The 24,156-nt window shown below is 40.1% G+C and overlaps 1 protein-coding gene across 2 annotated transcripts; it reads left to right on the top strand.

Annotated features, from left to right (window-relative positions):
• The first annotated feature begins 1,473 nt into the window (after window positions 1–1,473).
• On the top strand, window positions 1,474–22,057 carry sfpq (splicing factor proline/glutamine-rich). 2 transcript variants are annotated; one of them, XM_041954947.1, is made up of 12 exons: window positions 1,474–2,282; window positions 2,896–3,084; window positions 3,277–3,578; window positions 3,703–3,798; window positions 4,703–4,899; window positions 5,030–5,114; window positions 5,287–5,398; window positions 5,515–5,563; window positions 6,090–6,196; window positions 20,783–20,831; window positions 21,673–21,756; window positions 21,933–22,057. In XM_041954947.1, the coding sequence occupies exons 1-10, from the start codon at window positions 1,587–1,589 to the stop codon at window positions 20,807–20,809; spliced, it is 1,860 nt and encodes a 619-aa protein (XP_041810881.1). In that variant the 5' UTR covers window positions 1,474–1,586; the 3' UTR covers window positions 20,810–20,831; window positions 21,673–21,756; window positions 21,933–22,057. The 2 variants fall into 2 exon arrangements, with proteins under 2 accessions (XP_041810881.1, XP_041810880.1); XM_041954946.1 differs by having other exon boundaries at window positions 8,718–20,831.
• The last annotated feature ends 2,099 nt before the right edge of the window (window positions 22,058–24,156 follow it).

Raw genomic sequence — 24,156 nt, 5'->3', positions numbered from 1 at the left:
TTGATAAGACAAAGTTTTTTCAGAGAATGGTCCATTTTGTTGGGCTGTCTTCTTTCATTTTAATGTAATGATTGGACAGACGGGGTAAGCACCGTCCTTATTTCAGGGTAGGCAAACTATCCTCGACTCTTACAATCAGAGAAATGTTTTCTATCAGTCTTTTGTTCAGTTTTTACAACAGCAACAAGAAAGACGATGTAAAAAGACATGTAAAATTCTTGCTGTATATTCCTTCTGTTACCATGACGGCCATCTACACAAATAGTGTTCTGTGCAAATATGGATAATTTGGAGAAATTTCTTGTAAATTGCTGCATCTAGATAACTGCTGTGGTATCAACACACAGGTGTCCCCGCCAACTAATTTCAAAACAGGACAAGACAGTATCTACAGAAGACTAAAACTGCCATTTTTGCAGATATTTTTTTAAGTGCCATTATCTTGAGAGCACACGTTAATCAATCCATCACAAGAAAACAAAAGGCTGTGCTCCACTTATTTCTTCTAATGTTTACCAGAGGTCAGGAGTGCCATGCCAGTATGCATAGATGGCTCTTATTGTAGCAGCTGATATAAGATTTAAATGTCAGATCAAGGAGTACCCATTATGAACGCATCAGCCTGTACTTACTTTTTACTTATTAGTAATATATATATATATTACTTTTTTATATACAAACTCTATTATACCATTCAAACAGTCCCCTTGTCATCTTAGTATTTAGTCATTCCCTCGCAATGAATGACCTCATCATCTGGAGAAATCTGCCTTTTATTCTTTCAAGATACTTGATAATCTGTTATCACAAGAAAATGAGCTTTGTTATGCAACATATTGAATCAGAAACAGATAGGAAGATATGTTAGGCAAGTACCGTTACTTAAAATTACACATTTGACTACTTATAGGCTATAATGTGTTATGTTGAGACGGTACATAGAATGGCAGTCGCTCAGGATCTTGGCATAACTGTTAGCTATTAACAATGGTAAGAGTGCCATCACTAGTATTCAGTTAACATACTATTAGCTAACCCTAACCATATGGTTAACTAACTTAAATTTTGGAATTTATCACTCTATAAGGAGCTACTCTTTTTTGGGGGTTCACCCCGCGCCCCCCAAAAATGCCATTTCCTCTTCAAACACACAGCAACTCCCAATATAATTCACAGATGTTTTACTACAGGGACCAAAACTATAACCAACACTACTTTCAGTCGCTTCTGTTTTCTGGTGCTGCAGTGAAATGTAGGCCAACAGCATTACGTTTTTGTGAATAACTGAACTAAAACCCAAACGAGAGCTGAATGAGTGGCTTTAGGTTTTATGGGTTTTACCTAAATCAAACGAACTGGCTCCTCGTAACGGTTCTGAACGTCCCCGGTGACTCCTCCTGCTGAGCAGCGGACCAATGAGCTGAGCGGGGCGGCTCAAACTGTCCTGGATAAAGAAAGACCTGTCTAGACGCGACGGTTTGTCGCCATTTTGAGAAGCTGGAACTGCAAGCTGCTGTAGGACGCGATTGTTACGCATAAAATCTTTAACGTTTTAAGTATTTTTAAGTTTTCGCTGATAAGGATCAATGTCTCGATTTAATAATAATCGCGGCGGCCTGGGGATGAATAATTTCCAGCCACGCAGAGGCGGTGGGCCCGGCGGCCCGATGCGGGGTGGGCTAATGGGAAACCCAAATTTCAGGAACCATCCTTTTCACAATCAGAACCAAAATCGGAGGGGACCAAATAACAACATGAACAGACCGCCTAATCAGGGTCCACACATGACTAACCAGAAGCCACAACAGAACCAGTCTTTGCCGATCATCCCTCCGCCGAGTCCCGGCCCGGCTCTCACAATGAAAGGCCCGATGCAGCAGCAGCAGCAGCAGCAGAAACCGGCACAACAACAGCAGGAGCAGCAGCGGAAACCGACAACTCCTGTGCCTCAGCCGAAGATAGACTCACCTCCACCGAAGCCTAACATCACATCCCCGCAACCTAACCAGGCAAACAAGAACCAGCAGCTTAAGTCACCGGTAGGAAATGCTAACGGACAGCAGCAGAAGCAGCCTCCACACCCGAAGTCGGGACCACAGCAAGGGCAGAAAACGAGCCCTCAACAAAGCCAGAAGACTGGTCCTCAACAAGGCCAGAGGACAGGGCCTCAACAAGGCCAGAGAGCAGGGCCACCGGCAATGAAGCCTAGACAGGACCGAGAGGAGCCCGGGAAAATGGCCACAGGCGGCCCTGCAGCGGAGTCAGACGGGGGCCAGTCAAAGGTCTGTACTATTTTTTTTAATGTAATATTTGGTGCGTATGGCGTCGATAGTCGTTAGCTAATGCTAGCTTATGCAATGTGACGCTCGATTTAAAGAACTCGCAGTCCGTGCGGGCGGGGTTCTTTTTTGCAGTCCCGACTGCTGCTTGTATTCAGTGGCCTGCTGGTAGCTTCAATATTGGCGGTGCTTGCGGTGAATAAAATCACGCGCACTCTAGTTGAGTAGTTTTAGCCATCCGCCATCTTGTTCAAAATCCGTGCAGTCACAAATGTAGAATTTGTCCTGGTATAACAAAGAAAATGCTGTACTAAGTGTTTGTTTTGCACAGATTCCACTTTGTTTTCTTGACATATATCTTGTACGTTGGTTTGGTGAAAAATGACTTCAGAAAGTACTGCTTTAGTTATTTTTTCTTTGAGCACCCACATCCTATGGGGGATGGGCGGTTGGTAAAGAGTATAAAAGCATGAGGAACACGACTGACATTTAAACAACTTAATTGTAAAAGAACGTAAGACATGTTTTCGGATTTTGGGGAATTGTTTTTGCCATGTGAATAGAATTTTTTTAGACTTGGCACAGACATTTGAGAGTTTGATTTTTCCGTCTACAGGAGTTTAGGGCTACACTGTCCATGTTGCTGAAACCTGGTGAGAAGACGTACACACAGCGGTGTCGTCTGTTTATCGGTAACCTGCCCAACGACATCACAGAAGATGATTTCAAGAAGCTGTTCGCAAAATATGGGGAGCCCAGTGAGGTCTTCATCAACAAAAGCAAAGGCTTTGGTTTTATCAGATTGGTAAGACTTTCCATTTTTATATTTACCTAAGTAGCCTAGTGTGTTGGAGCTCAGATTGCAACAATACTGTTGTAGGGGTAGGGCTGCAGCCAACAGTTGGTTATTTTCTGGCAACCAAAAGTCAGATTGTGGAAAAATGTCAGTTTTGGTTGGAAAGGTCCCGTGATAGTTATTACATTTGATTTCTTGCAGGAGTCCCGTGCACTAGCAGAGATCGCAAAAGCAGAGTTGGATGACACACCGATGAAAGGCAGACCCCTACGTGTTCGATTTGCCACACACTCTGCAGCTTTGTCTGTGAAGAATCTGTCTCCATTTGTTTCCAATGAGCTCCTGGAAGAAGCTTTTTCACAGTTTGGAATGGTTGAGAGGGCCATAGTCATTGTAGATGATCGTGGGCGCTCCACAGGCAAGGGTATTGTTGAGTTTGCCTCCAAACCTGCTGCCAGAAAGGCGCTGGATCGGTGCAATGAGGGTGTCTTCCTTCTCACCACGTAAGTGCAGTTCTAGTGCAATAGGCACACCTTTTCATTGTTCTCAACAAGTCCGTAGACGGTACTCCCATGAAAGATGCTTGAGACAGTTGCTTATTCCTGTTTGTTTTGTCACCTTTCTCAGGTCACCCCGGCCTGTTATTGTCGAGCCTCTGGAACAGTTTGATGATGAAGATGGTCTTCCTGAGAAACTGGCACAGAAGAATCCCAGATACCAAGCGTAAGCATTTCACTGTTTGTCATGCTCATGCCATGTGTTTGCCTTTGTGGGGATTGGTAGAGTTGTTTTAAATTTGAGTTGTATGTGGTGTAGAGGTAGGTTATAAAATAAGATTGTGATAGAACTTTCTTCAGTAACAATACTCGATATGGAGAGATCTAACTGCAGAAAGCATCCTTACAACAATCAGCCTGCAGTTTTTGGTTTGCGTGTCAAAGTACACATTCATTTCTTACTAAAGGATTGATTGAGCTATCAGTGAAGAAAGTGGATGCAAATGGGGGTGGGGGGTGTTGAATGGAAAAGAGGGGAAAAAATGAGAGGAACCACAGAGCATGAAAGAAATTTTTGCCTCTGATCTCGCTGCCTGTTTGCAGCAGGGTGGGGCTGAGCCCCTCACACACAGTGGCCCAACAGTGTAGCTTCAGAGCAGAACCTACAGTGGAGGGAATGGAAAAAGACTTCATGGTATATATTACTGGAGTCAACAATTGCTCATCATCCAGAAGTGCAACTTAAGGCAGAATGTATGATCATGTATGATCAAAACATATAATATATATATATTATAGATAAATATGTTATCGATACAATAATTTATAAATATGGGGAAAAAACACACTTTTTTTGGAGGGGGGCATATTGCCCAGCCCAGCAGATGGTCTTGTCTTTATTATTCTAATTACTTCCTACAAGTCATTGTTTTTGAGCAGCAGATGGTGTGGGGGGTAGTAGTCGGTGGGTTGGTTAAGGCATTGCAGCTGTTTAAAATCAATCTTCTGTGTAGAGTGGCAGATGTTTGTCTGTAAATCAGTGGAAAGTGGAAAAAGGATGTTGCATTTAGCATTTATTCACTCATGATTTTGAATATTAGTTGTGAACACACTACATGGTCTATCTATAGAGAGCGAGAGGAGCCGCCCCGTTTTGCTCGTCCAGGCACTTTTGAGTTTGAGTACTCCAAACGGTGGAAGTCCCTGGATGAAATGGAGAAGCAACAGAGGCAACAGGTTGAGAAGAACATGCTCGAGGCCCGTGAAAAGCTAGAGAGTGAAATGGAGGATGCGTACCACGAGCACCAGGCCAACCTGCTCCGACAAGGTAAGTTTAGTGGTAATGTCAGGTTTCATGCAGAAACAATGGCCTGTCCACTGTCTGATTATATTTTCAATGTGACTCACATGTTGGGCTATTGTTCAATTAAATGTGTTTGTTTCTTGTTTCGCCTCAGATCTGCTGAGACGCCAAGAGGAACTACGGCGTATGGAGGAGCTGCACAGTCAGGAGATGCAAAAGAGAAAGGAGATGCAGCTCAGGTAACTATGTTGATAATGAATTCTTGGTGATTGAGGTGGATTTTAGTCACCTGGTCATTCACTCTCAAACACTATACTTCTTCCTTCACTCAAAGATATGGTGCATTACAGCTCCCTTGTACTGATTTTTGAATTGTCTTATTTAAATCAGTGTTTCCCTCTTTGTGAACAGACAAGAAGAAGAGCGTCGCAGACGAGAGGAGGAGATGCTTCGCAAGAGGGAGATGGAGGAACAGATGCGCCGCCAGCGTGAGGAGAACTACAGGATGGGCAACTTCATGGATGTAAGTTAAACTTAATTTTACAATACAAAACTGTTAAACAGATGCAGTGAAGTGAATACTTCGTCAAATTTGCCATCTTTAAACTTCATTTTTGTGCTTTTGTCTTTTTATTGCAGAGGGACAGGGAAATGAGAATGAACCCCGGTGGAGGTTTGGGAATGGGTGGTAAGTTATTTTTCATTAATTTTATTGAGTTGCTTATTAAGAACTTCAGAAAGAAAACACTCAGGCACTGAGAGCGGACTCCGCCCCATGTATATCAGTTACTAGCAATCAAAAAATATTAGAAACACGTCTTATTATTACTCATCAATACCGCAGCGCCACAATCCACAGCCACCAACATAACCATAACGTTAAATCAACATCTCCAAAACAACAAAAACTGAGCATTGTGAAAGTAGGATTTATTGATTTATTTGCAGGGCAGTAGTATCAGACCAAAGTAGTTTTAGCTGGGAGGACCTAATAAACTGGCAAATGAGTGTTAATCTATCTTACACAGCACTAGTTTCTTTTATAAGGATATGGGAGTCACTTAAGTTGACAAACTGACATCTCCATAAATATGATATATCTGGTCTAATTTTACTAAAACAGCTTTGCCATCAACAGGTATTAGAAGTTTGTCTGACGTGTTTATTTTAAGTCCGTATGTGTACTTGACTTGTTGCAACATTGTTTCTGTTAGATATGTCATTTGGTGGATCCAACCAGAAGTTCCCCATGGGTGGAATGGGCTTTGAGGCACAGCAGGGAATGGGACCATCTCCAGGAGGCTTGATGGGCAACGAAATGGTAATGTATCCCACTTTTTGGAAGATCAGTAGTTAATGTAGTTTGTGCTCAGCTTTCCTTTTTGTTGGAGAGATTTCTGGCTGATTTTCAAATATGAAGGCCAGCTGGCCAGGTGGTATGGGAAAATATGAATATGTGTTCCCAGCTGTCTTTGGATGGCTTTCTGATTGTTGGATGTGGTGGAAATGCTGCTTGTCTGATATTCTATCAAGGGAAAGCCAAGCCCCCTCAGTTAGCTTCACTTGAGTTTCAAAAGCTTTCCAGTTGAGAAACCGTCAACCTGCACTAAAACAAATAAAATTGCTCTGTGAGAGCTGTGGACAGACTTCAGTGGCTCTGCTCACACTGTTCACATTGTTTGTGTAGTGGACTGCTATTGCAAGCCCTGTCTCATGTGAGCTGGACAGGCACTTTTTCTTGACAGGAGGCAGAGTGGCATCTACCAGTGTTTTTTCCTTAAACCGTTGACAGTGTATTTATTTAGTTTTAAATCACTTTTTTTCGTACCATGCCAGCAGTTTCATGCATCATCTGTCATGAGAAGAAATGAAGACTTTGTATTTTTGGGTGGCAGTGTGGACTACATGTGTAAACCTCCTTCTGTGCTACAAGCCAATTTGAGACCCGAGGTAGGTGTGTAGTTGATCTTCTGGACCAGCAAGCTTTACCATCTCATGATTTTTTTTTGTTGCTGAGCATTTATGATGCTTTTAGTGCAGGGTGACGGTATGAGGCATCAGATCTTAAATAAAAAAATATTCCAAATTGTATATTTCACCAGGATTAATTGATGGGGGCAGGTAAGGCCTTGTGACTGTTAGTGTTTAGGATGTTATTGGCATATACTGGACTAAGCTTGAAATCTGCTTTGGCTGAAATGTAGTACCAATGTTAGGTTTGTATCTGGATTACAGGTGACAATAAGGACTGTTAAATGTGTTAACATTGTAGGTCCTGAATGAAACACATTTACAGAAAACGTTTTAATCAGGCTTTGATGTTCTACATAAAAAGTTTGTAGTTGCTGTATAGTATATGCTTCAATTTACTGAACTAAGTTTTGTACTTGATAAAATGGTTCGCTTCACATTTGTAGCATTTGTAGCTCGATGATAATAATGGCTGGCCTAATTATTTAGAGTTGCTTTGAATATGTGCCATTTGCTCTTAAGATATTTTGGAAAAGGCTTTCTTAGGAACTGAAATCATAGCCAATGGTTCAAGCTTGTTGGCAATGCTGATGTTGGCAATGCAACACTTTTGAAATCCATGAAGTCACATTAAGTGCACCTTGACACACTGTAGTTTTATAGTCACATCTCAACATGACGCTTAGTTTAATTTAGTAGGCTGGGCGGAATGATATGTTACACTCTTACTGCATTATACCTTATGTTCTAGTCTGTCCATATTGTTCCATCGTAGGCTGTTATCAACCAGAGCATTTCCCCCGTGTTGGATTTTTGGCTTTTGAGATTCAGTCTTTCTCACACCGTTCTAGTTTCACAGGAATTGTCTGAATTTGCATTTAAAATGCGTATCGATCAACAGATTGAATTCTTGTTGGAAAAATTGTTCTGCTGAATGTCTTGTGCAATGTTTCCATTTTATGTCTGAGCACCAATATTTTAGACATGTTTTTCTGGTCCCTAATACTACAGATTCATGTCAGTCTCTGGGACCCTAAGTTTTTCCATTCTATCAATGCAGTGCCATAAGAAGTTAATATGCCATAATTTCCTTTCAGGAAACTTGGCAATCACTTTAATTAAGTCAAAACTTGTTATGGTGGCACTTCATTTATAAGAAAACATGAATTCCACCAGCAACAGAAGAAATATAAAAATGGTTAATTTATAACTTATATATTTTATATAAATATAGAGTCAGTGAACTCTGTCTTAGGTACACCCGTTCAATCTCATGCAGTTCAATACAACAGCTCCGCCATAACATCTGCCTTAAAGTTTAGACTGTCCAGTTTCCTCTTTCTTTCACCAGATTGACTCACCCCCACCCTTAAAGGTGGTGTTTTGTACAGATTTGTGCAGGTGTACCTAATAAAATAACCTGAGTGTATTTTTTTTTTTTTGTCAATGGCACCAGCAACAGGTTTAAGTATTTATCTGTTGCCATATTAAATGACCCTGACGAGGTAAATATGGTCAGCATTTACTTAATGCTAGACCAAATAACTAGGAAGAACTATAGGCTAGTCTTGGCATGCACTGGAGAGACCATACTAGGTAGGCACTGACTAACAAAAGCATTACCCTCTCTTCCTTTTCCGTATGTAACCTGTGGCACCTGTGGATCTTCATATTGGAACGAACGGTTTCTTCGGATGTGTCTCCTGCTGGTTGTGTTCTAAATCTGCTCACAATATAAAACAAATCACCTCTATTGCCATACCTTTTATATATACTTCCATATGGACATGAACTGTGCTTGCGCACTGAACACACCGCATACCTTACTCCCCACCTTCCTATCTGCCTCCCTGGCAAATTGACCCCCACAGCGTAATGAGCGCTTCACCCAGGGTGGTCCTAGGGGAATGGGTCCTGGTAACCCCGGTTACAACAGGGGACGTGAGGAGTTTGATGGTCCTTCTAAGAAACCCCGTTTTTAAACGCTGCTCTTTGATGCTCCCAGCAGCACCATTTGTATAGATTCTCCAAAACAAACATGATTCTCTTGTATTTAAGTTTAAATTGTTGCTACACTTAAGCCTAACAATTTAATCCTTTTATGACAAAGTCAATATTTTCATTTTTTTATTTTGTATTGTCAGTAGTATGGAAAGATAGGTCACCCTCGTGTGGTCCATTAGTTCTTTCTGACCCATGTATAATTTTCTTTTCTAGATGTATTATGCTCTGTGAGTCGCCGTGAAGTGATAATTGTAACATTTTTCTCAACTTTCTATGGCTGTGTTTGTGCCATACATTTGGAGTCAAAGCATGTATTATAATAAAGAGACATTGGTTCTATCAGGACAAACCTTTAACATTTATTCCTAAAAACTGAAACGTACAGTGTGCTCAAGAAGCAACCAAACCAAATTGGTTGTCTGCACCACTGAAGTAATGTGGATAAATCTGCCACATTAGGTCTTAAAGGGTCTATGTGTTATCTCTGCCACAGTCCTGACCTTCAGTCAGTGATGCGTGTAACAGTCTAAAAAAAACAATGCATGGCCCTCACCTATAGCATGTGTTCTCTGAAAATGCCTCACCCATCCTTTGCTACATTATGTTCTTCTTAACAAATTCAGATAACTGGGTGACACCAGTCACAGTCTGTATTGTTAATATAAGTACTCTGTCAAAGATTATTATAGCTTTCATTAAGGAGTTAGGTGTAGATGTAAGTCCTATAGGATGGCATGACATTAGATATGTACGAAATCTATAGACAAGCTGGAACCCAGCACTTTCAGTTGTGCTTTACAGGACACTTGCTTCATTCTGCATTCGTATTAGACAATTTTGTACTCTACAATCATTAACAAGTAACTCTGCTTTTACCGTCAAGCTTCAGGAAAGCAGAAATATGACACATAGAGCCTTTAAGAAAGCCGGTGGTATTAGTGTTTGTGTGTGGTTGTGGGTAGCCTTATAAGCAACTTACTGCTCATATCAGGTACTTAGTTTGTCACTGACACACAGCCCACGTTAGTGTGTATTGCGTTTGGAGGCTGGGGTTATTGACTACGTTTACATGCAATAATACTAATGCTAATTCTGAACTGTTCAGTCCTCATTGATGGACAGATGACATAGAACCTGCACTTCAGTGTTTCTGCCGTCTCGGGAGCTGGAGTACATTTTTAAATTGTGCTGAGATTGGGAATGACAATGGAGAACCAGTTTCAAATTGTCCAATCCATCGGAATTGCATGCCTCCAGGATTAGCAATTTTAATTTTAGCAATGCAACCATGTTTTCCTGACAGCTGTATTGCAGAACTATGACGTCAAACTCTTGTATCTACGCTACTTGAAACAAGAGGTAAATAGAGAGGAAGAAACAGAGTGGCTTCATTTCACAAAGAAAGATGATAATAATGCTAGTTGTAATGTCTGTAAAATGATCATTTCAAGTAAGTGTGGAAGCACCAGCACTATGCAGAAACATTTTTTCTGCACAACGTGGTCTTAAATCCTGGAATGCATCGATTTGACACTTGTTGCTTGGTTGGGAAGCACTGACACTCATCCATCAAGTCTGTTACTGAGGGTAAAATTAACTAATTAGATTAGTGCCATGCAGGCAGGCTTAGCAGACTTTTTCTTAAGTTAGGAAAACTTAAATGAAAATGGATGCTGTATAAAAAAGCAGAATTGATAATGGCATTGGTACCAGTAATGAGCTCATCAATTCCCATCCCTTGATGACATCCCATCCATTTACAAAACCAACCGGTTTGCTACTACGCTGTGTGTGTAAAGCTTTTGATGAGCCGAGTTGGCAGTGTGACCGGTATATAAGACAGCTCCTGCGCAAAAGTGCCTTAGTGTGTAGATGTTAGCCATGTGCTAAAAAGTATAATGGCCCATAGCCTGTTTATACTGCAGCCACTTATTGCAATGAGGATAAAACCATCTTACGTTTGTTACTGAGTTACAGACTTGACAAAACCTGCATGTAAACGTAGTCATTCAGTATAGATAAGAATTTTTGTGTAGAACAGATTTTTGTGTGTTAAAGGAACACACAAGGAAGTCTTTACAGATGTAATTAAGTATTTCATCTGAGTTGAATATCCATACCATAACAACTATTTGTTGGCATGGGTAAATCTGCCTTTTGCATGACTGGCAAGAGGCTCTGTTGGATGCATGTAACATGCATTGTCAGTTTTGAAAGCATAGCATGAACTTCTAATCTATGGATGAAAAGTGAACCACCAACCACCTAATTCTAATTGATTTTTTAATATTTTCAATTTTTGTTACTGTTAATTTCATTTTGAATATACATATATTTTAATGACATCAATGTAACATGAGTCTGCAGACAGCCATTGTTGGACTTAGAAAACAGATATAAAATAAACTTGAACAAGTTGTACTTCACTGACAAAGCATTCATTGTGCTTGACCTGGAAGAAGTCAAGAAATCCAGAGTTTGCTCCGTGGCCTGGCTTTCAGGTTTCATATTGATATGACTCGTACTGCTGCAGAATATATTCTGTCTCTGCTGCACCTTTTCCTCTTTTTGTTACTGACAAGACATGTTGACATTTCACTGCCTCCAGTTCGTGAATTACCTTTCACAGCTTGTTACCCCACAGGTCAGTCAGTTATATTGGTCTGATATGATTTTGCCCTGTAAATTCTTATTTAATGTGTACTGTGTTGCACAGATACATTGTGTGGCTGAAAGTTCCTTCGGCTTCTTCTGTGGTTTAACTGATGGCAATAGACTTAGTGTGTTTCCTGGGTGCAGCTGGGACTCACAGTACAGCCCATTTTTGTTATTTATCCCAAATCAGGCTTCTGCCCTTGGACCAGGCCCTTTCTGCATTTCAGAAGAAAACCTGCGTTAAGCAATTGTTTCATTAATGTCAAATGTGGCAATATTACAAGACGCAAGAGCTCACCAACGGAATCAAAACAAAATACTGAACATGAACAACCTAAACCCTCAAAACTGGCACCATAATGTTTGGTATTAGTTACCTTGAGATAGTCAAAGTACCAAATCTGTGCTTTGAATTTTGAAAGTGGGCTGCCTTTTTGTTACCCTTTGGATCACATTTTGGAACTAAACGCTGTAAAGTGATCAAATGCCTGCTATATAAAGAAGCTGTACCTGTTAAACATTTTCTGTAATTATGAAAGAGAAATTCATTAAGCTCCCCTTGCAATTGAAATTCACATTTTCCCCCTGCTGCCTGCTCTAATCTTGTCAGTACCTGTTTTGAGGTAGTCTGACATCACTTGGCATCAAATGGAAACTGGCTTGCCTCAGCAAGCATTTCTGAGTTGTTTGGTAGGAGGGGTTGGGCTGTGTAAGTATTAATTCCAACTTGTATAACAAGTATAATTGTTGCACTTCCCTGCCTTTTTGTTATGAAAATGGAGAGTATGTTGCGAGATGAAGCAGGACATACTTTTCCTTGCACTGTTTTATGCTGCAATTCTGTGGACTATTGAAGGTATTATTGACATTACGTGTAGTGAACAAAAGTGTCCATACCACAGTGTAGCTTCTGATACTACTTCATAGTACTTTATAATGCTTAGATTTTCAAGATGTATAAGAAAAAATTACTTTTTGCCTTGCCTTTGCAGACATTGTCTGTCCAGTGTTTGGACAACATTTAGACCTGTAACAGGATGACTGCAATGCATCCTATGTTCTTTTAATTTGTCAAATAGCCAAAGACTACCAAAACAACGGAGTATGTAAGACATCAAGAAACTTGTAAAATTAGTTTGTGGTATTCCTCTTATGCACAGTATGACAATGCACTCTGCACAATACCTGAAATTTCAATCCATTTATAAAAGTTTCTCAAGAAAATCTTCCCCCTTCATGTGGCATCTGGGAACCCTGCAAACACATCTGAAATGGCTGTACAACAGAGGACTACAGATACACGGATGAATTTGGTAATTGAATTGGATATCATGGAGAACTCATCTGCAATGTTACGTGTGTTTGTGTTATGTACATTTTTTTTTCTTTAACAGGTTTGACCAGCTTGAAAGATTTTGGACTGTGAAGGAATTTGTAGTTGCATAGTGTGGACTCTCTCACTTAGAGGAGCTTAAACACTGGACTTGTGCAAACGACCTGATTTAAGATTCGCAACAAAACAGCACATTGAGGATCAAAATTATAGCCAACACATTAGCCTTTGAGTCAGTAAAGTATGTGATGCATAGAAGCAACTCTTGCCTTGTGGCATTCCTCTTGCATGAAACATTTTCTAACCCTGTAGAGAAATCTAAATGGGTGAAACCTTCAATGGGTAAAGACTTTTTTTGAATGACAAGAATATAACTAACTTGCAGTTACAGCCTGATGGATTTTTGGAAAATATTTAAAAATAACTTGGTGTCCTGATGTTAAAATATGCTGATCCCTAAATCACTTCAGACGAGATCAGAAATTCTGTGAAGATATTGTGAGTACCGTATTTCCTGAAATACTAATGGGGGGCCTTTAGTTACCTTCCCTGCAAAAGCTAACAGTCCTTTATTTGAAAAAGGCTTGTATTAGAGACAGTCCTCGAGTTTTCATTCTCTGATTATTAGAATTGGTCAAGCATACATCAACAAGATTAATTCTACATCCAATATGGTGCAGAAGAATACATAACATAGTAGCAAAACACCAGACAGCTGGGGTCAAAAAACAGCCATATTCTATAATGGTTAAAACTATAACGAGCACAACAATTAGAGTTAGCAACATAAGCTGCCGTGTTCTGAACCGACACATTATTAAAAAAATAACTAAGGCTAGTATTTAGGAACACAAAAACGGCAAACTTGACAAACAATAGGAAATGTTGGTTATTGCTGCAATATGTCAATGCGAAGCCTCTTTTTGACGCTCTCCAGTTTGCCCTGTTTAACTTACAGCCTCATGCTGCGAATACAAACTCAACACTTTCTGTATCTGCGTCAAATTAAAAGCCCTCTAGTGTTGCAGTATTCAGAAACCCATCATTTCTGTTAAGACTTTTATAAAGAGTTTTATTACAAAGCTCATTCACTTGCAAAATTCCAAAATTTGTTTGTGTTGACCATGCCCGCAGCCATTATTTAAGACCTGGCTTTTATTTGACTGTCAGTTTTTATTTGAGGAAATGCGGTACTTACTTTTCTGAAAGTGACTGACATCAGCGAATAGCAACAATTTTTAAGAAGTATACCGCTTTTGTTAATGTGACAGTTTCTGCTGTTTAAGACATGCTGTAGTTACATAGCCTATTGTGCTTCCTGTTGTGGGAATGGAAGTCAATGTGGAAGGAAGGGTTCCTTTGCAGTCAGCCTTGCCCAAGTTCAGCCCTGGGGGTTATTCCAGGTTTGATCATTTCTAGATAGCTGTTTATTTGCTCGATGACCTGGTCAGATCATGAATCCATCTGAAATCATATTTAAAATTTTAAAAAGATACCTTTGTAAAGATCGAGTTTGTGATCCTTTATTCCTTGAAGTCTTTTTTTTTTTCACTACCAAGATTGGTTAAGAGAATTAGGCACAACAACAAAACCCCTTTGGATTCACTTATGAAGTACCCTTTTGTAAATTGACCATCCAGTGTCTGAATCAGTGGATAGCAATGGACTGATATTTAGCTGGATTTTCTGACTGAGTGTTTCCCCTGAAAGAGATTTTGTCATAACGTGAATGGAAGAACTAGAGGGGAAAAAAGGCAAAAGTCAAAAGACCACCAATTCTTTGGAGTCGGTAAGACAATTAGATATTTATTAGAAAGTGTCAAAAATCTAAGTTGAATATGCAGCTAACAAAACTTTAAATTACAAATGTTTTAACAGAAAGTTAATGTTAGATAAAATAGTAATATCGGACAAGTATATGACTGTTTTTAGGCTTATTAATTGCTTTGCTAGTTGAAACACTTTGATTGATCAGATACGTTCTCCACACAGCATCTGAACATCCTGCAAAATAGTACAAGTTCTCATTGACTTGACCTCAGTGTAAATTTTAAAACTTGTAATGTTATGTCTGTGTGTTGGTGTTGTGTACAATTTGTTTTTCTTTAACAGGTTTGACCATCATTAAAGGTGTTGGACTATAAGAAGGAACTTTCCAAACCAAGAAATTCAAAGACTGTGTAGCTTCAGTTGGAGTGGTTTTGTTAATGGAAAAACTCTCGAGGACCAAATAGCACCTTTTTTATTATTGATCATGATCTGTGGTGGCTCTATAGCTTTGGCTGTTGCATGGAAAGTTGAAATATAGTAGTAAACATTCAGCCATTTTTCTCCCCGAAGTATGCAAGTTTGAAGTGGAACTGGACTTGCCAAGAACACTTAACACTAACTGGCCCCTATGGCAGAAGACACTGACTATGCATTATTGCAGTAAAATGGGAATCGGAGCTCTGACACCGACATATTTAAGAGACATTCGTGGTAAAGATTTGTTTAAAGCTGGTGTCAAGCACATTTAACAGACTACATTAACTATGATAGAAGTTTAGCACAGCGATGGCCCATATGGTCAAGGTGATCTGAATAGGCAAGTTTTAAAGAAATCTGATGCTCACATTATGTTCTGTGCCAGACATGTGGACCTAATTGACTAGTTAACAGACAATTGAGCTATATATATTAGAGGTCCACAACACAGATTTCCCCTTCTACAAACACAGTTTGTGTTTGCGCTCTTTGTTTTCATTCTTGAACCTTCACACTGTCACTGTATTAGTAGTTCAGAACAGGGATGTCTCTTACTGCCAACACATTTTGACAGCGTCAGTGGAGTGAAAATAGAAAAAGCTTTGATGTTGACATTTTTAAAACTCTTTATAGTAGAGAGACTTCAACTATGACAGAGATTCTGAACACGAATGCCCCTAATGACAACACATCTGAACTTTACGATGTAAAAATTTAACCAATCTTTCTGACACGCATTTCTTCATAGTCAAGATTTGTTTCAAGGACTCGATGGCTTTTAACCCGTGCACTGCACCCCATCGATACCTGTGAACAATCCCTGACCCTAAAAGCTGATGGCAGAACTGGACTAGTAGACCTGACCAACCTCCAATACACCATTCTTCCTGAGGCAGGAAGTTCCAAGCACCTTATGGTTGAAGAGGGTATGCCGTGTTGCAGGGTTTCCGTTGGTGCCGGTCGACGTGTCCTGGAAGATTTCAGTGTACGGGACAACTGGGAAAAATTCCGTTCAAATATTATGTGTTTATGGAGCCTTTTTTCCTGTGTTTTTTTTGTCTGTGTGGCTAATGGGGACAACAGTTTTTGAAATTGGTCCATTATTGAGTGAGAGTGCTGCAGCCGCAAAACGGACAGGTTCAGGATGCTCTAAGGCTTTGTTCAGACTGCTGGCAAATCAGATTTGTTTCTCAACAGACTGCCCGCACTGTTATTTGCAAGTGATCACATCAGACATCTATGTCCAGACATTACCAAACTATCTGCATGAGTTTCTGTGGTAATGTTATGTGTCAGTAACTACAGACTCTGATTAGATTAGGTTTAAATTTAATTGTCCTTTGCGAGGAAAATTGTTTCCACCTTCCAGACAGCCCCATAGACACACATCAAACTCAGCAGATAAATACATGGATCCAACAACATACACCCACCACCAGCACATTCTCAAACGTAACATGCACAAACATGTTCTATTCAGTTCTGTTGTGGCAGACGTGGCTTTCCAACATGGAAGTATGGAAAAAAGCGACCCCTTCTCTCGCCCTCCAAACGATAGCGCTGTCAAGCGGTTGTGATGTTGTCCACAGTCGCAGCAGACAAATTTAGCGATGAAGGAGGCTGGTATACATTGTGATGCGCATTAGTCATTCAAGTTAATGTTGTTGTGTCTTGCTTTGCCAGTGAGGCAAAAGACACTTTGAGATGCAATTTAAGTGTCCCAACTGAGAAATCAGGTTGGAATTGCATTCCAGACCACCTCAAAATGTTTCTTGGATCTGATATGTAAAAATCGGATTTCATGTGAGTTTTTTCCTGTCCAAATGATCTAAAATCAATCTGGGAATGCCCAAAAACGGATTTGGACTGACAGTCTGAATAAGGCCTGAACGTTAGACAACATTTTGGAAAGGAGCCCTGCAGACACACAAAAATCATTTTTGTTCAACCAGAAACAGCCAATATCACTCTTGCCAAAGCCACCAGACTTTTATCGTCACAAAACACACAAAAGATGCAAAATTTAAAAAGAGTAGAGCCAGAATTGTCACATCTAGCTCTGGAATTATTGTTACGAGACAGATTTGAATATGTCAGACTTAAACAGATTTTCACAGTTTAAAAAAAAAAAAAAAAAAAGACAAGGTAATTACCGGATAACGGAAACCCTGGCGTGCTGTGCCTGTGTGGTTGTGTGTGTGTTTCATGTCTTTGGGTCAATGAGAAGTGTGTTAGCTGCTGTGAGCCAGCTTGTCAAAGACAGGCTGCCCCAGTCCACAGTAGAGGCTCCTCTCTGCAGTTGGGTTACATTGACGATGAGTAGTTCTGCAGAAGTCAGTGGACAGTAAAGCCTGGACATGTTTGCACTGCAGCCAGAGGTATGCTTACACAGATCAGCTGAACAAGTAAGGTAAGTGTTCCATCCATGTTTATAATGCAAGATGCACAGTTGTCCCATAACTTGACTCTTCTCTCTGTCCTCTCTTATTCCATGTCACTGCTTACAGTGACGTTACAGGGGTTCTGGCATCACACTTACAAAGAATGGCATCACAGTGCAGATCTCTGTTCTTCAACCTTGTTGTGTGTGGATGTTGCAAAGCATTGTAGCCTGTGCAGTGTATGTGTGTGGTGGTAGTATGTACGCATGAAAGGAGCAATGTATCGACGGCCGAGTCACTAGTTCAACACGACAGTTTCTAACCGCAGATGTGGAACAAACACCTGAAATTTGACACACTGTCATATTTTGGGAACACTGAAAGTCACAAGAAGGACGTCCTGTTTTTATTTTCTGGCATTGCTTGAAGTATAGAAGCAAAATGGAAAATTTAAGCATCAGAAAATCCAAGTCTCGGACCAACTGTACAAGATATTTCAGTTGTATTCCCTTTGTTCAGCTTGTGCTGATTTCTAATGTGATCTGTTGCTTTTAAACTTTTTCTGCCATACTTGTAATAGCAATAGGCAGGTTGTGTGCACCAATGAACAGAAAAATAGTCCAATGCAAACCTTATGGAATGGCATTTTCAATTTTAATGCTCTATGAAAGCATTAAAAGGTGGTCATGTCTCTATGCTGCGCCTCTTTTATATCGACCGTTCGGGTTTGGTACCATTTTTTTGTATTGGTTTAAATTCATTCAAACTACATTGGGTAGTATTTTACCCTGACAGAAACAATGGAACAAGTGCACATGCCAATCTTTGGTTCACATAATTCGTTTTTTATTTAGTTTTTTAGCACAGTAGTATAGATCACTGAACCATGATACATTTCGAAAATAAGATTAGCACTTTTGTTTAGCACTGACTTCTGTCGACATTGTACTGACTTTGGTAACTGACCGTCACTACTACTGACTCCCTCTGTCTCTGCTGTGAAATGTCTCTAAAACCAGAAACAGTCCTTTTTGTGCACTGGGTTGGGATGTGATGCAGCTTTTGAAGTGAAACACGTCACAGACTGCTTGGGTTGTTCTGGGTGGGATTGTAGAAAATGAAAATCCCTATGTCAGACATCCATTTTTATTATCCATCGCTCAGTGCAGTCTGTCTGTACTTTACTTAACCTTTGTGATTTTGTGTGCTTGTGTAGATGGGGTGTGGGGTGTGTTTTTTTTTTTTTTTTTTTTTTTTTTTGGCCTTAACATTTAATTACTTAAATTTAAACATTATGACAAATGTCTTTTCAGTAGATGGCTATGAACTCAAGATTTTCACCTGAAGTGCCTGCACTCTGACTGTACCAGTGCATTATTTATAACAGACCAATCTTGACTGGAGAGGAAACACAAATACAACCACATGAGCTGGTGTTCTGAAAACAAAGAGGTCATTTAAAACCCAAGAGGTCATTTAAAACTCAAACCCCCCCATTGCCACAGTTTGCATCAGACATAAACATGTCTTGGAGTCGAGTCATACTGACATATGCATGTTAAGATTTAGTTTGACTTACATTTACCAAGGATATCACATCCTGCTCTTTGTGATGAAACGTTCATTAATCAGCTCAAATCAGAAAAAATACGTACCTCATAACGAGGACATGCATTTTCAGTATCAGATTAATCAATTGATAATTATCTTCTCATTAATGGCACAATTTGCAACCAACAGTGTAAGTCACTGAATCCATTGCAATGTTAGGCTTACTGTTGTTCCCAAAAGCACCATGAGAACTTAAGTAAGAAAGAGTAAGGGGATCAAAAGTCCATTAATGTAAACTTTTGTGTGTGTAGCACAACAGGGCAGTGCCCTTCAAGAATACTGTTTTTCCCTTGGTTAAAACATACCAAGGGAGAATAGAGCGCAAACCAGGAAAAGTTAAAATACAAATACAGCACATTAAAATGTTCTTCCTCATTTTTAAACAGTGACTACTTAACAATAATACTATGACTGAACAAGAAAAATGACAAAACCCTGCAATAAAGTCAACAGGATTACCAGATATTCCCTCAGTAATCAGTAAAAAAATAACTACAGAACTCTGAAATCCCCTGCTCTAGATGATGGTTGTTGGCTGGAGGCTGAAGTGGTTTGTTGGACAGAAAATGTACACAGCAACACTATTTTAACTTCAGTTGCTGGTTACTTCACATCCTGCAGCAGTCGGTGGTTTTGTGTGGAGGGAAATGGGAAGATGCAGTTCCTCTGAGAATAAACTTCTGCAGTAGTGCTCGACTCTTGCTTTTCTTTCCTTTCCTCTCAGTACCTCATACTACTCATATTTTGCCATACTTCCGAATAAACTTGAATGCCCTGTCATGCCAGTGACCCGCCAGACATCTTGAAAAACTGCGGTACAACGCGACTGTGGCGTTTTTCCTTTTGTTTCTTGTGCGTAGGAGTTGTCATGTAGCCGCAAAGAACCATGGTGCTACCTGGAGTTCATGGTTCTCACAAGCTTTGATCAAGAGGGAACAACACTGTTTAGCCAACGCCATGAATCAAGCCCTTGAGGCTGTCAAGATGTATCTGTCTGCACTGTGATCCATTTTCTAACTAAATCCTCAGTCCTGATTGGCCAGAATCTTTATGTCCTGTCTGAGTGTGATGCCAGAATAACCCTTTTGGCCTCTCGTGGCCTCGTCTAAAAGGGCACTGCCCAAAGTCTATAAGAATGCCATTATTCATGACCAAGTCTCCTTCTTATGGTGTGTTTGGGGTTTTTCAGTCGCACCCCTGATGTGTCAGTATGAAGTCCAGCTTCACATGGCTTTGTAACAGAATTACCTTCCCCGAGGATTGCGACAGATCTGAGCGTTGTTGTCATGAATTTGTCTCGCTCCCGCTGCGGTTTGTAAACCAATGAATCTACTTCAGGATGCTGAGATGCCTTTCTAAAACTCTACCTGTATATTAACTTTATCTCACATTTCATACAACATACTTCTTATCCTCACATTGACACACACATATGAAAGTTATTTACATATGATGCATGTTCACATTATAACACCATAACCTTTTTTTCCCAATTAAAACGTGTTCGGCTTTCATTTAGAGTCACTGCCCAAACAAACACATGCACTCGCACAACACACATACTCATTGATGCACATGCTGCCATTTTTTTGTCTTTTGTAAGGATGGCAACCTCAATAGCGACGGCATTAAAAAACAAATGAATAATGGCAGAAACCTGCTGATAGTTCATTACCAGGCTCTCATTGTGTGTCTCTCGCCACAGGAGCCTCGACCAGTCGAAGGAGGCTGAAAATCCACGATGATAAACCATGGTAAGAGCCACAGTTGTTGGTGAAAGGCAACATGTTCCCATAAGTATAAAATGTATAAAAAGGGTAATATTGTAAATGCTTGTAAATCAAGAGAATAACCCAGTGTTTTTTAATAAGAGGTACATATATTTCTGATATATATAATCAGAAAAATGTTAATGATATTATATAATATAAACATTTTTCTGATTATTCAACTCCAGCATCACATAACATAAGACTGTTGTTGTTTCCCAAATCGTTGTTTTTTTTCCAAGTCATTTATGCCAACATACGCTCATATCCTTTTCATTTTGTGCAGTATTACATATTTGTTTTTACTGTTTTGTGTATTTTATTCTCCTGTGCAATAGTATTAACACGATTTATTATTAGTCTGAAGGCAGCATACATTTTTTTCTTTCCACAGTTATTGTGGCAATTCATATTTTTCTACATTTTTTTTTTCTTCTATATAGTCAAAATTTCATTTTGCTTGTATAATATGTACTTATGTATAGTCAACTTTTTATTTTGTTTTGTTGTTTTTAAATTTCTCTATCTCTGTTGCTATTTTTCTTTCCAGCTGCTATTACATGCTGCTGTAATGCCCAAATTTCCCCGGCTGGGGATAAATAAATTTTTTTTCACATGCTGTAGTACTCTAAGACCTGTAAACATAATTAAAATCTAAACCAGCCCATGTTATACAGTCACAGATGGTGTCATTGTCTGTGCTCGGTTGACACCTTTTTTGTTGAACGTTTTAGTTTCCTCAATATTTCAAGTCACTTTAGAAACTGGAGGTTCATTGCAGAAGGTGAATAACGGTCTTTTCTTTTTTTTTTTCTTTTTTTTGTAGGTAAAATGAAGACTGATGTCTGATAATCCTGAGCTGTGAGGAGACCCAGCAGCTGCTCTGTGGTGGTGCCGGGCTGACTTCCATGTTAGTTCTCCAGCGATTTGTCATTCAGACATGTGCCAGTAAAGAAACCTGGAAAACAATGCAGTGAATTGCATAAACTGATATGTTTTATTTAAGACTTCACTGGCGGTTGGCATTGAAATGGCGTTTCAGTGTAATATTCTCTACAAACAGGTTTCTGTGCTTCTCCCTTGCAGAGCTGCAGGCGGTGAAGCCGATGCTTCCAGGAGGCATCCAGCAGAAGAGAAGCAGCCAGAGTCCAGAGGAGATCTTTGCTTTTTTTTTCCTTTTGAACTTTTAATAATAAATGATGTAAACCTGAGATTTGTTCTGTTTTTCTTTAAGCAGTGATCTCTTTTTATTTATAAGTGAAGAGCCCATTTAAACCTGTTTCTGTATTTACAAGACCTTGAATTATACTTCAATTCATATGATTACATATATTCTATCAGATTTAAGTTGAAGCAGTTGTAATTAGGCAGATTAGAATCATTACAAAGAACCTATAGTCGATCAAAACAGATGAGGACAGTTTGACTTGTGTTTTGTACACACTTGAAATACACTCCATCTTAGCACTGAGCAGTACCTCAGCCTGCTGACTTGTCTCAGTGCTCCCGCTCTGAAGCTTACTGAGGCCAGTCAAGTTACAATTACGGGTATAGGTGCAATGTTTCCGCTGCCGCATCGCGCTTGCATCCTGAGGGTTGGCTGTCAACTCTGGAGGAGGTCCAGCCGGAGGGGACAAGACGATATGAAGGAGCCTGAAGGCACGGGGTGCCAGGTGGAGGTCGGATGTGGGTCACTTTGGTCTTGTTTGACCCGAGCTGCACTACAACACTGACCCCGTAAACAAACTAGTGACTAATTAAAGGCAGAACATGAGAGGTGGAACCAAACGTTACTCAAATCCTTAAGTAAAAGTACAAATTCTAGTCTGTACAAATACTGTTACAAATAAAAGTCCTCCAAGTATTATGTATTAGATAAGTGTAGCTTTAGTATCAAAAGTGCTCAATGCAGTACAAGTACTGGCTGTTTTAAATTGGGCAGCAATTGATGATTATTTTGATAATGGGTTAATTTGCTGGTTATTTTCTATAATATTTAGAATTTGGTTTGTTAAATGTAAGAAAATATCTGTCATTATCCAAATGTGTTCATTTAAATGTCTTTTAAACACGATGTTATTGAACATATTTATATAAAATGTGGATGTTATTACAACTGTTTAATTTCTATGAAATGTGGATCTAATAATAATAAACTTAATTTGATTTCATATAAGAAATGCAGCTCAAATTGCTCGACAACAAAGACATGACATACCCCAAGTATCTCATAAATAAGACAGAGTGAACATAAAAACAGTGAACATGTATGTAAAATAAGATGGAGAATAGAGCCCACTTGATATTAATAGTTGGACTACAAGATGTGAGTTCCTTAATCTTACCCAACCTCCGGGGGCATAACTATCCGTGATCAGGAATCACTTTTAGTTGATTGCTAGTGTACTTAAACCTTGAAGACTTCCAGTCAGTTCATAGTTCAGTGTGATCCTTCAAATTCCTCTTTTTTTTCAAAGAAATTGGAGAAAGCATTTAGATTTTGCTTTTGGTCACAATGTTGTTTGTGAAAATACCAGAAAGAGGCTGTAGTGTCCCTCAGCCACACTCCAGTATTTTCAAGTCAATAACTGTTGTCTGAAGTTCATTCTGTCAAATCTATGTGTCCCGGATGTTCAACCAGCCCTCCCCTCGCCGTTTACCACCTGCTCCCTCTGTCTGTAAACTGACCTGGGGAAGAGGGAAAGGGAGAGGAGGTAAAGTAGGTGGTGTCCACCTGACCAGCTCCAGCCATGCATCATTAATGGCCATGCATCATTGATGGCGTCTGCTGCCCACAGGTAGAGCAGTACAGTCCCCTCTCCATTCACCCCCCACAGCCCGAAGCTGCAGACACACATAGATCCAGGTTTTCGCAGTAGTCCACTTCATCTGCAGGGGAAACACTTGACATCAGTCCTTTAAGTGATTATCCTTCATCTTTATACATGTACATCTAGTTTAACTACCAGAGGCCATTTTCAGGGAGACCCTCCCGGTGTGCACGAACTCAGAGACCAATGAGTGGCACCGCCGGAGCTGCACCCCCGACAGCCGTGCTCGGCTTCGGTTTGGACCTCAGTGGACTGTGGCAGCAGAGGGCCACCCAGAGGAGCAGAGCTTTGGTTCAGACGTACCCGCTCACCAGCTCTGCACAGCCGCCACTCACAGTGGGAGGAAGCAGGGGGACCAGGACCCCCCTGAGGCTGCCGTCACTGGTAGCTGCAGCCAAAGGCTCTCGCAGGCGAGGCAGCGTGGCTCGTCTCAGGTAAGCTGCACAGCAGACTTCAGATGCATGGACCAGGTTGGTTCA

The sequence above is a fragment of the Chelmon rostratus genome, chromosome 16 (assembly GCF_017976325.1).
Source record: "Chelmon rostratus isolate fCheRos1 chromosome 16, fCheRos1.pri, whole genome shotgun sequence".
NCBI classification, from domain to species: domain Eukaryota; kingdom Metazoa; phylum Chordata; class Actinopteri; order Chaetodontiformes; family Chaetodontidae; genus Chelmon; species Chelmon rostratus.
This window is presented reverse-complemented; position numbering and strand designations above follow the sequence as displayed.

Bases quoted from the DNA above. Each gene is read 5' to 3' on its own strand.
- sfpq (XM_041954946.1), top strand. From the start codon at position 1,587: ATGTCTCGATTTAATAATAATCGCGGCGGCCTGGGGATGAATAATTTC. The intron at 3,579-3,702 runs GTAAGTGCAGTT...CACCTTTCTCAG, and splicing joins GGTGTCTTCCTTCTCACCAC to GTCACCCCGGCCTGTTATTG. The intron at 5,399-5,514 runs GTAAGTTAAACT...TTTTTATTGCAG, and splicing joins GGATGGGCAACTTCATGGAT to AGGGACAGGGAAATGAGAAT.